The sequence below is a fragment of the Acartia tonsa genome, chromosome 6 (assembly GCF_053477335.1).
Source record: "Acartia tonsa isolate MP-2025a chromosome 6, ASM5347733v1, whole genome shotgun sequence".
Taxonomy (NCBI): domain Eukaryota; kingdom Metazoa; phylum Arthropoda; class Copepoda; order Calanoida; family Acartiidae; genus Acartia; species Acartia tonsa.
Window position 1 is genome coordinate 29,422,317 of NC_137265.1, and position 13,053 is coordinate 29,435,369.

The 13,053-nt window shown below is 32.5% G+C and overlaps 1 protein-coding gene across 1 annotated transcript; it reads right to left on the bottom strand.

The window, feature by feature from the left end:
* Positions 1 to 3,095: 3,095 nt before the first annotated feature.
* On the bottom strand, positions 3,096 to 13,020 carry LOC145322338 (adhesion G-protein coupled receptor D1-like). Its single transcript, XM_080164304.1, has 13 exons — positions 12,915 to 13,020; positions 12,438 to 12,587; positions 11,825 to 11,921; positions 11,346 to 11,424; positions 10,600 to 10,746; positions 9,583 to 9,710; positions 8,465 to 8,535; positions 8,144 to 8,248; positions 5,704 to 5,790; positions 5,293 to 5,375; positions 4,352 to 4,472; positions 3,769 to 3,864; positions 3,096 to 3,229 (listed from the first exon to the last, which is right to left on the bottom strand). Exons 1-13 carry the CDS (start codon positions 12,978 to 12,980, stop codon positions 3,188 to 3,190), a joined length of 1,272 nt encoding a protein of 423 aa, XP_080020430.1. The 5' UTR covers positions 12,981 to 13,020; the 3' UTR covers positions 3,096 to 3,187.
* Positions 13,021 to 13,053: the final 33 nt, after the last annotated feature.

Genomic DNA, 13,053 nt, shown 5'->3' on the forward strand with positions numbered 1-13,053 from the left:
TGTATATTACTTAATATTTAGTATTTTTTAGAAGTTTACTATACGCAAGTTAAATATTTAATCGTAATACAATTTTTCAGCTGTTTAAACAACAAAATAAGAGGAAGAATTGTAACTAACTGAAAACTAATCTCCCCTGCCCTACAAACGACCTCCAAAGGGCGGTTAGAAGTGGTCTATATTCCCCCCACCCCCACCCGCAGAGAAATGGCAGCGGCTGTCAGAGGCCGCGGGACCCCGGAGGCCACTCTCTCTCCCTCCCTCTCTCGGAGTGGACGGACAAGCGACGTCATGACACAAGGAGGTCGATATAGTCCATCAGAGGAGAGAGAGAGGGGGGGGGGATACAATTTTATGATGGGAAATATTTACCTTATTACACAAAGGTTAGATAATAAACAGGTTAAATAAATTATCATATATTTTCAATTGTTGTTTCTTTAATTACATAATTTTAAAAGCAAAGCTTTTGTACTATTATGGTGTTTCCGTATGTTCGTTTGTAAGGCCTAACGAATAGCGTATCGATTTCAAACTATTTCTTTTAAATTTGTTTGGGTCAAATTTCTCTTGGTAGAGTTGTACCTCTTCCTTAAAACCTTTCCTGGGACCATGAGATGCTTCAACGTAAAGGAGAACCATATCGGTTTAACGGTTATCGTGAACCTTCGCTATACAACATCACCCACACACAGACGTACATCCTGTTATTTTTATATTAGGATTTATTTCAATAATCTATTTTTTTTCTCTTAGATTTCTCAGAATATACTTGTTTTGTTTATGAGTAATTAAAGCAAATTTAGCATTGATTTTATAGAGGCTTCCTTCTTCATTTTATATTCCAACCTGTAAAAATAAGTCTTTGAAAGAATGTTGCATTTTGGGATATAAGGGATATAAATCTGAAGAAAAATATTCTAAAACAGTCGGGCCCCTTGCCACACCTTAATCGGTCGGGCGGGGGGGGGGGGGGGGCGTTCTATGCCCCCCCCCCCTATTATCTCAGTTCCTATTAGAGCTAGAGGGCAAAATTTTTTGTGCAAGTCCCCTGTTTGATAATGAATTTCCGACCTTTTATAAGTCAAAGTCAATTTTCGCTTCCTTCACCCTTTTATTTAACTACCTTTGTTTTTAGGTCCTTTTTTACTTAAAAATTTCAAACGGCTGTAATTTTCTTATTTTTGAAGCAAGAAGAACATTTTTTTTACAGAAAATGTTTATCTTCTTTATGTACATTTTATATTAGAAATATCAAAACGTTAATTTCAGCGGCCGCAGCTGTACTTGGCAGCTGCAAGCCGCCGCATTCGGCGATCGGCGGGAAAACGGCGGTGGATCTTTATGAAATTTTTATACGTTATGTAGACATGTAATAACAGCTTAAGTTTTAAATTTAAAGTCTCTAAGTCAAAAATTGCGGCCACAGGAGCATTTTGATGATTTCTGGAGACCTGGAGGATCAGGACCTGCAGGATCATACCTGGAACCTGAAATTGTCTTGAACACCTGTATTTCATATGCGGATGTAATACTAGAGAATATTTTAGTATTTTGGTAAGATTGTTTTAGTCAAAAAATATTTTTGCTCTTTACCTGGATGACCCTGCCAGGTTTGCTGGCATCCTGTGCCCGCCAGGATGGAGATATTAAAAAAATTCCAACTCTCAGTTATGTGTCATACCCATACTTAAAAAGTCACGCAGTTTGGGCTCTTTATCTTTCACGCACAGAAAATGAGATAGATAAACAAAACTGATTCTAATATTATAATTTTTCATTTTAATATCCGCGGAAAGCTGTCTATTATACGATGCGATACATAACTATTTTCGAATAAATTACCCTTTCTGTCTTCTTTGGGCTGTTTCTAGCATAATTTCCTAGAATAACATTGCAACATTAGTACATGCTAACCTGATATCGATCTGTTACTATTGGAGTAAATAATTTTAGAATCAGTAAAACATGGAATAACAACATTAGATGCACCAATCTATACTTATAAGAATTTTTAAGAGGGACTTTTCTATATTTAGGATGTGTATTTGTATTTTGTACCATTAGCACTGCCGCTTGCCAATTTCAATGAGTAATGTCGACCGAGCATGTCCAAGGTAAAACTTGAGGAGTTTTGAAATTTGAGTGAAGTAAACACCCTTTTACCCCCGCTCTTGGACGACTGTGATGTCCACTATATCCGTTAATTTTGAACATACTTTTTAAAAGCGAAGATTCCGTCCGTAGATAGATAACTTTTTTTTGTTGATTTAGGCATGTTAGAATTGTCCTATCGATTTCAAACTTTATGGATATTTCTGCAGTAGTTAGGTACGATTTATAAAGCGTAGCAACTCTATAATCATTACCAGAATGTCCGTACGTCCATTTTAAACGTGTTGATTTTTTACTTTTTTTAACAACAAATTTTTATGTGATCTAATTATCCGATTGTTTTGATTTTTGGTATACTGATTCCTGGGGCAACAAAGTACAATATTATAAGCAAAGCAACTCTATAATTAAGTCCTAAAATGTAAGTATGTTCATAAGCATTATCCTGTATCAAGAAGTTTTTCAACAAATTTACTCACAATTTTGCTTTGTCTCTTATTCATTTATATTCTGATTATTCAGTTCTGACACTATACAAGTGTTAATGTCCGTTTGTCCAACCGTTTCAGAGCTTCGCTTTTATGGATGTTGTCATCCTTATTCTATAATTATTTTGGTATTTTCTACATGATAAATTGAATCCTATTAGAATCGATATATGATTACTTGGATAATGCACCAGATTTTCACGTACTCTGAAAAAGTGATGATCGCAGTTGGCTAAAAGAATGATACCCCTCATCCATATGATCCTTTTCGTTTACCTCATTTCCTCCCCTCTTACTGGATGAACGAACTGACTAATAATTGAGCAAATTAAAATGACGACAAATTATTCCTTGTCAAAATATCCACATATATCTTGCATCTATTCCTATTTAGACAATATAAAGATAGTTTACCTTGAGAGAATGTAAGTAACAGCAGACGTTTTATGGTCTCAATTATAGAGTAGCTATTGTAATATCAAAAGTATAAAATTTATTTTTGCGTGCAACACATATATTTTATCTTTAATGTTTACATTTTATAAACATTTTGTTATATTTTTATTTATAAAGGAATAAATACATTATTTGTTGTCATTGTTAGATCCATTTATTAGTTCATCGGTCTGAAAATAAGAATTGCAATATAAAATTCTTCAAGAGATACGGCCTCTAGGAGCACTTGAGGGAAAGAGTGGGCGGATTTCGACTGCCCACTTTCAATTTCAGTCTATGAACGATAAAGAAAAAAACATTATTTTTATGGGGGGGGGGGGGGGCGACTTTTTGGTACCTTTCCCAAAATAGTATAAAACCCTTCGTGAACCAATATGGAAGCGTCACTGTGAATGATAATCACATTAGATCAACAGTTAGCGAGATATAAAGCTACATACAGACAGACACATATCCTAATACTATGTAAAAAAAGTATACGTAAGCATTCATGTTTTTAACACTCATAGTAAATTCTATATGGCTTAATTTCATCATTTTGTCGGAATATTTAGAGACAATTCATCTGTTTTGATTGGATAGCAAAGCTATTCTATAATTCGAAATGTCCGTCTTTTTGAGCATTTGTTGACTTTATCCGTTTGTCAATCCACAGTTTATTGTTATAACCATATATTTAAAGTGCTGCTTTTAAATATTAATACTGTACCCGTTGTTTAACAGCCCCTTGCATGACTGTTCTGTATCTGGTGGAAAATACGCCCAGCATTATGTAGATATACACTCCAGACCAAGAATTTAATATCTGAAAAGAATAAATATCTTTAGAGGATTTAAGATAAAGAAACATATAATAATGCCTAATAAATTTTATTTTCATATCTCAACGTTTTTTAATGCCACTCTCATAGGACTTTATTAAACCTTGCTGGGTCATCAAGGAAGTAAAAAACGTTGTTGTGACTTTAACAAAGCATTTGAGCTTCCAAGAAAAAATATTTCTTTTTGATAGCTAATACAGATATTTATTTTTGATAATTTTGGAAATAAAGATAACTATTAAGGAAAGGGCAACTTGCTTATTGATTTATGGGGTTTCTCTGCACAAAGTGCCTTGGCGAGCACAGGTCAGGTTATATTGGGTAGCCCAGCTGGATAAGACCACCTCCCCCCGCAGAGGTTAAACAAAAAATACTACCTTTACCCCCCCCCTTCCCTTTTTATTTGCAATTAATTTTACAAAATAAGGAAAAGACATTACAAGACATTTGAGGGAAAGCACCCGTGGTTACCTGGAAAACAGGTTGGAAATCTGGCATCTCAATCTGTGTAGATCTGATGTGGGCCAAGGAACCAAATATCCATGTCAGTGAATATAAAACTATTACTACCATCAACCCATAAGTTGTGGACCTAAATATTAGATAACATTCATACATCCGCAAAATAATATCATCATATTTTGGAGAAAGGTACATCTACTTAGGAGTTATGTACACCTAATTGAATGATATGTACAACTACTTGGGATCAGGTTGACCTATTTGAAGGATGGGCAAACGTATTTATTGGATAGTAGCAAATATATAAAAGAATGGTACACCTATTTCAAAGAGAAGTACACCCATTGGAAGGAAAGGTACACCTATTTAAAAATTTTCAAAAGTACACCTATTTTGAAAAAAAATATACACCTAATTGAGAACACCTATCAGAGGTATTTGAGGAATAGATAAACCATGTGAAAATTATTACCTTGTTGTTATAGGTTGAGTTATAAACACATTTACTTTTAATTATTCGGACTAAGTCCGAATTTAATTGTTTTGCTGCAATAGCGATGTCTGTTTTTTAAAATATTTTTTGGCATTTTTTTTAGAAAAATGATCGGCTCTAGTTGTAGAGTAGACTTTGACAAAAGATTGTTTTTTATATCATATCTTTGACCTTATATGTTTAAGTTGAAATATGCAGAAGAGCTAAAATCCTGCACATTGCTGAGAAATTGTTAAAACCGCCGTGCTACCGTTATCTGTTGATATTTTAGAGGCCTGGCGCTAGGTAGCCAGTAGAGATAGAGAGATAAAATTTTGTACATGTATTTCTAGGCCCCTAAAGTAACTTTTTAGGTCAGCAGAAGAATTAAATTCGAAAAAGTGTTTTTTGAGTAACAGGTCTAATGTTTATGCTTATAAAATAGTATAGAGAGGTTTTATTAATTTAAAGTACTTACGTCAGCTCCTGAACAAGACTTGAACTTCTTATCATAGAATAGTTTATGTTACACATAACTATTACGATCAATATGAGGCTCACCTAAAAATAAACATATTGATTCTTAGGAAAACATTGTAATATTTTAATTATGAAAACAATTTTTTTTGTTGTAATTTGTGTAGATTTAAAGGAAAAAAATAAGACATATAAATAGATACCTAGATTAATAGATAGATAGATATAGAGGGAAAGACGTAACTGGACAAAGTGTCTCAAAAATCAGCCATGTGACGTCATGAAATGAGGGATATGAGAGGAGAAAAAGGAAAGAAAACCCCTAATAAAGAAATTTTTATGACGTGACAAGGCTGATTTTTGAGACACTTTGTCCAGTTACGGAAAAGACATATAGATAAAAAGACGTTACCCCTAAGCAGCAAAAAATAGGAACAAAGAGGTGCCACTTCACTTCATTCTCCCATCCAACCATGCACTGAGGGTCTCTACCCATTTCCTAGACATAAATATCTCATTTAAGATCTCCAAAACAGATGTACAGGTAATAGTTTTAATAAATATGATATTTTCACTTCTGAAGCAGTTTATAGTACCTAAGAAAAAATTACGTCATTCAATACAAATGACGAATGATAGACCAGTATACATTATAACCCAGCATCTACTAAAGTGGTTTTGTTTCTTTAGAAAGGTCGCATTGACATGTCGTTAATTTTCAATACGTCTTTTTTGTGACGTATTTAAAGAAAATGACTTATTAATATGGCCTTAACTGTTTTTTATTTGCCATTATTTTTCTAAAAAAAAGAAATTACAAATTAATGCCTGATTGAATATAAAAATTAAGGTTGTTTCAATACGTCATTTTGTATTTTTTCCACATATTAATATATATTGTATAATTACATATTCATGTCACAGTAAATAAGATAAATAATATGGAATCAAAACGTCCTTAATTTGTAATAAGTCATCTTTATTAATTAAATAATTTATTAATATATGTTATAGAATATACATATTAATGTTACAGTAAATGAAATAAATAATGCGGCATTTATACGTCCTTATTGTGTAATGTGTCATCTTGATTAGTTAAATAATTTTCAAGAAACTTTAGGAAAAAAGGAAGAGTTCAGAAAAAATTCTGACATAATTATTTTTAAATATTTTTTTCTTCTTAAAAAAACTAAAAGTTTGTAACATAAAAATAATATCAAGAAATCTATTATTTTTATTTTTGAAGTAAAATTTGTCTTATGAAAAGACAAAAATAATTTCTGAACTATGTCAGACCACTGATAATCATATAAATATTATTTTAGTATTTAGTAATAGTCAACCCCTCAAACAAACATTACAATATATGAGAAATTTAATCTGTGTAAAGAATAAGATTTACTCAATAATAGAACTTCGTTTGTAAATGTGATGAGAGAATGAGTTAAATGAATTTTAAACACATTTTTCCTTCTCGTGTTGCATAATTTCGAAAGGAGATCATAATCGCTGACAAATCATGAATTTAAGTTTTACAATGTTGAGGTAAGAAGTTAGCTTAAATAACTTTGGGGACTTTAATGAATTTCAATTGGTTTTATAACTTTAAAGGTAAGAGTTCTATTTTATATCAATCCTATTATATTAATTAGTAAACGTTTTTTGTCTGTCCCAAAGGATCTCACTAACCGCTGAACCGATATTGTTCTCTTTTACAGTGAAGCTTCTTATAGGTCCTGGGAAGGTTTTTAACTATCTTTTGGGAGGATTCTACACCCCCCTCCCCACCAAAAAAATATTTTTTAAAACTCTTTTGAAACTCAAATTTAAAATGGGATAAGTTCAACTTTTCCCCCTCCTACCAGTGCCCCTAGAGGCTTCTAACCAATCTGTTCCATGATATTTTGTCTGTTGGTCGGTTGCAATTAATTGCAATTGTTATTAAAATAATCCATTTTTATTTAACTCAAATCAATTTCTAATTATTAATTAATTCTAATGATTTAATTCAAAAAATATTTATTTGATTCAATAAAATAATTGTTTAATATTAAATCTAATATTTTATTGATACACATTAAATACCAATTTTGGCGGCCATATTGTTTTTTTTGACGTTTTACAGTAAAAAAATGACGTTTTGATATGTCTTTATTTAAAATAATATGTCATTTAATATTTTTGTTATTTATATTTTTAGTGACGTTTTTTCAGAGTTAAGGCCGCATTTTTAGGATTTAATAAAATATTATTATTTTTTAATTAATATTTAAATTATATTGTTAGTTTGGCGGCCATCTTGTTTTTCTGGACGTTTTAAAGGAAAAATTGACGTTTTAATGCGCCGTTATTTAAGATAACATGTCATTAAATTCAAAATATTGTTATTATTTATATTTTTTTTGTGACGTTTTTTTAAAGATAACGACGTATTTTTGGTACACAAAACGTCCTTTAAAAAAATATGAAACGTCATTTGTATAGTAATAAAAAAGTTACGTCATTAAGGACGTATTAATGCGACATGTTTCTTAAACTAATGCAATAAAAGTATATGCTGGGAATTGAACAATGGACAATTATAACCTGGCCTAACATTGGTCATTTGTATTGTATGACGTCTTTTTTATTAGGCACTATAAGCTGCTTCCTACTCTCTGTAATTGGTTGTTTACTTTGTAAAATATTTATTCAAAGATGTAGAATGTAAATAACTGGACTATAAATATATTTTAATTTTCAAGTAAACTTCATATTGGTTGATGAATAATTTTTGATATCTTTGCTGATGGGTTGGACAACCACCCACTCCCTCCCCATTAAAGATTTTAAAAATTTCGCCATTTCACCTTTAAATTGACAAGTATGTTGTACCCAAGGGTGGCAAGATTGATGCCCCAAACAATAAGTAGGTAAACTCTGGCCCTGCCACCTACCAATCCGTTTGTTACTCCCTGAAAAGCACAAATAACAAAAATAAACTGAACATTTTAAAACCTTATTTTTGATTCTATAAGTAACTAATTGAATTTCTAGAAAAATTTAATTAGTGCATTTACATAAAAGCCAGCTCATGAAATGTCATGTTTTATAAGCCTTATTATTCCTCCAATGGGTTTAGAAGATTGATTTTCCCGCATTGTTCTATCCATCTATCAATATGATTATACCTTAAAAACCGCATGGCATTCAGCAACTATAAACAGAGCAGTTCCCAAATATCCAATTTGAATCACGCAACCTTAACAAATAAAGACGATTATTTTAAATGCATAGTTTTTGGAGTCTTTTTAAGACATGATGCCTTGAATTATTTGTTTTAAACTTATTATATTCTAATCTCCAATGACAGTAGTATTTATTTTACTGTTTTCTTCATTAAGATTAACGTATTCTTGACATTAGAGTCGTGTTTGACAGTTAAAGTCGACATTTTAGAGAAATTGAATAATTTTCAATTTTGATTTTGAAACCGATTAATATCCGCTGGATTAAAACAGGTTAAAGACAATTTTCTACAATTATTGAAATAAAAATCATTCGATTAGGCTTACAAAACTGGATTTAATCTTTTAATTTTTTACTTTTAACATCCTATAAATCATAGCTATTAACCAACAGACGTTCATAAGTATGTACTATGTAGCCATAATGTTATTAAAATATCTATTATGCCGTTTTTCCGTCAGCTATGACCATTTTTATTATAGCCATATAGCCGACGACGTAAACTAAAGGAATTGCATATTGACAAAATGTTGTCAGTTTATGTGGAAAATGGATTGATATAGATTATACGTGGATATAATGACAGGGCAAAAAATCGTTATTCTAGCCAGCGAGAAAGCTCAAAGTGTCATGTGTGACGTCATAAAAATCCATCTCTTTTTTAGGGGTGTCCTTTCCTACTTCTCCTCTCATCGTATTTTTATGACGTCAGACATGACACTTTGAGCTTTCTGCTAGCCTGCAACAAGTTTCACTTTATTATAAAATACTAGCGGCTTCGCCCCTAGGGGCTTTGCCCCAAGAGATGATAAAAAATAAGTTAAGGTGAAATTCGTAAAAAAAGGACCAAGGATATCTCCTACAAAAATTTGTTTTTTGTTTTTTGGGGGGTTGGGGGTGTCCCACCCCTCAAGAAAATAGCCTAAAACCACCACAGGACCAGTAGGTATATTCCCTAAAGAGTAGAATCCGATCGGTTCAGTGGTTATGGAGATCTTAAGCTTTAGACGGACGGACGGACAGACGGACAGACATCATTCTACTTTGTATTATAGATTACCTACAGTAGTACAAAGATGTCTGTCTATCCTGATATCCTGTATTAGCGAGGCCAGCATGCTGACATGGCCAATGATAGTTAGGATGGATAAATTCATGTGCAGGATGTGAAATTGTTCCCACAGATAACTAAAACAACAACAATACATTTAACTATATTAAGATAGGCTTACAAAAAATTTATTAATATTAAATGGTAGAGTAAAATTGTAAAAATAATACTTAAAATAGGACATTATATAGAGACTAGCGGCTTCGCCTAGCCTCTAGGGGCTTTGCCCCTAAGAGGTTTGATTAAACCAATTTTTTTTATTTTAGATTTGAAAGAAAAATTTTAAAAAAATTTCTTTGGGGGGAGATTTTTTTTTTTTGGGGGGGGGGGGGGGGTTGGGTAGTCGACCCTACTATTTTAATTTTAGTTTTAAAAAGAAAATTTTTTTTTTTGGGGGGGTTATTTTTAATTTTTTTGGGGGTTGGGGATGTCCCAAGTTATAAACCTTCCCGGGACCTATGAGAAGCTACCTTGTAAAGAAGAACCCGATCGGTTCAGCGGTTAGCGATATCCTTCGCTACAAACAAACAGACAAACAGACAAACAGACATACAGACAAACAAACAGACAGACAGACAGACAGACAGACATCGTTCTACTTTGTATTATAGATAAATTAATATGTATAGAAATAATGAAGATACTATTCACAGAAATGTTTTTTTTTAAACATACAAGAAGAAAAAAAGGCAATACAGATACACACAAAAATGATACATATAAAATAGATAATCCTTATAATAAAGTTACAGGATGTCTGTTTGTTTATCTTTATGTTTGTACCGAAAGATCTCGCTAACCACTGATCTGATCGGGTTCTCCTTAAGAGAAATAAATCCAAAATTATCTTGAACAACGATTGAAACAAAAACAAAATTTACGTGCCCCTACGAGGCCTCTAGGAGCGTAGCCGCTTGTAGATAATAAAGCATAAGACAAGAGCCCATAAGTTAACTGGTTACTAACCTATTAATCTGGATAGTAGCAATGAAAATGATGAGACAAATAATAGAAACAATGTATCCTATTATCTTAGCCACAAATACCCAGGTGAACTCAGGTCTCTCAAAAGGTACCTCAACCATCTCACTGATTATAGCATAAGTACCCAACCTAAATATTAATATCAAATATTAAAACCTTTGACTTGAAGCAGCAAATAGTGCCTAATAAATAATGACGTCATACAATACAAATGACCAAAGTTAGGCCAGCATATATTTTACCATTGGTCAAAATAAATGTATTCTGGTCTATAGTTGTTCATTTGTATTGTATAACGACAATTTTTGTTAGGCACTATTTGCTTCTTCGTCCGAATAGGCTGAAATTGAATAACAAACTAGCAGCTTAGTGTCTAGAACTTACATGAAATTTTGCTTCCTTAAAGGAATTTGAAGTAAAAATAGTATATTTCCTAAACATGCCTGTTTAGCACTGACCCCCCCCCCCCTTTTTTTAAATCAATTAAAAGGGGGGTGGATTAGTTTTTCAGTTGTTTGTTTATTACTTCTGGGCAGCACCAATGGTTCTAATTGCTGCTATGTAAGATTCATGAAATGAGACATGTGTTTGATTGAAAACAGTTTTAACCATGTACAGTTTGAATCTAGAACCTTGAAATAGTAACTTTACAGGTTATGATCAAAGATGTTATGGGTTCGAATCTTGGCAAAAATGTTGAAATGTTCTATAGGGTATAGTTGGTTTACCTTTCACTCATGCAAACAGCTGATTTTTCATTGATTTGTATTGTCTGAACATCATTGGTGTCCCACGCTCCATAAACACCTACATTTTAATAAAAATGATTTAGATAACTTATGGTTTTCTGATATAAGAGAGTGCAATTAAATCAAAATATCTTAATTCAGTGATTTTTGAAAGGAAATGTTTTGAATTCTTTGCTGCATCAAAAATAACAAAAAAATAGTTTGCATTAATGTTAAAATTTTAAAAATTGTATTACTTATTTAGATTATTCCACATTTTAATTTTGCACCTTTTTATATTGGAAAACTGGCGCGTGCACAGGAATTTGCAAGTTGCCTGTGTTCCAACCCAATTTCCCATTTCCGAACCCCATGCAAATCCCCCAAATATGTCACTTTTATAATTTAATCTATACGGGTACATTTCCATGAATGCAAATTTATTGGAACGATTTCCATGGATTCTGTAATTTGCATACCTAGAGTTGGGTTCCAGATTGCGCAATGCCGCTGAAGTATTTCTGGTTCCTCCTCACCCTCGTGGAATAACAGCTGACGCTTGCTCTTCTCTTGCGTCTATTGATATAAAAATCTGTATATTGTTATTGTTGTCCATATGTGCCAAAATAATGTTGATTATTAAATTTCTATTATTTTAAAATTTTATTTTTTAATAACTAGTGGCTACTCCCTTAGAGGCCTCTAGTGGCACATTTTGCAGTCATACCCGAAAGTTTCCAAAAATAAAAAGTATTAAAAATTTGGAAGGAGTTCTTTCTTTCTGGGCTGATTTCTCTTTTGAGGGTGGTTGTGCATGCACCCCCCCCCTAAAATAGTTATAAACCTTCCCAGTACTTATGAGAAGTTACACTCTGAAAGAGAACCATATCGGTTACATACACTCACACACAGATCCAATACTTTATTATAAGGATGAACAAAAATGTGTGTCTAATTTTTTCATATTATCACAAATAATTTCAAAAACGTAAGTTTTCATTTATCAAAGGCTTTGGTTAAGTTCAATAAAACAAATGACAATTAGATATAAGAATTATAGTATTTCTGGCAAAGCTAAAACATTTATCTAACCTTTGTACTTAGATAAATCATTATTTTCTTGCTGTAGAGAAGTTTATTATCAGGCTGGCAGTTGTCTGAAAACTTGCCACTAGCAGCATCCCAGCTGTTGGCAGCTGCATCCAGGGTTACTATCCGGCTGTCTAATTTCACATGTCGAACCTAAGAGTAGGTCATTAGTCTGTGTATTGGCCTATCATTGGTCGTATGTATTGTATGGCGTCATTAGGCACTATAAGCTGCTTCTTTCTTTTCCAAAAAAAAAAAATAATGATCGAGGAAAGAGGAGAAGATAGGGGCGAGTTGTTACCTCCTTCCTCATCATAGGATTTGTTGAACAAGGATAGTAACCAAAGCTATTTATTGTGCCTATAAAAATGACGTCATACAATTTAAATTACCAATAACAGGTCCGTATACATGTTAATTTACCAATGGTCGGCCTTTATGATGTCATTTTTATAGGCAATATAAAACCCTTATAATAACCTGCATTGCCACAGGATTCTTCCAGCCAGGATCTGGAAACTCATCAAGGATATTGAACATGAACATTGAGTCCAATACTGCACAGGCACCACTACATCAATTTTTAATGGTATGCACATAAATTGTATAATTATATCTA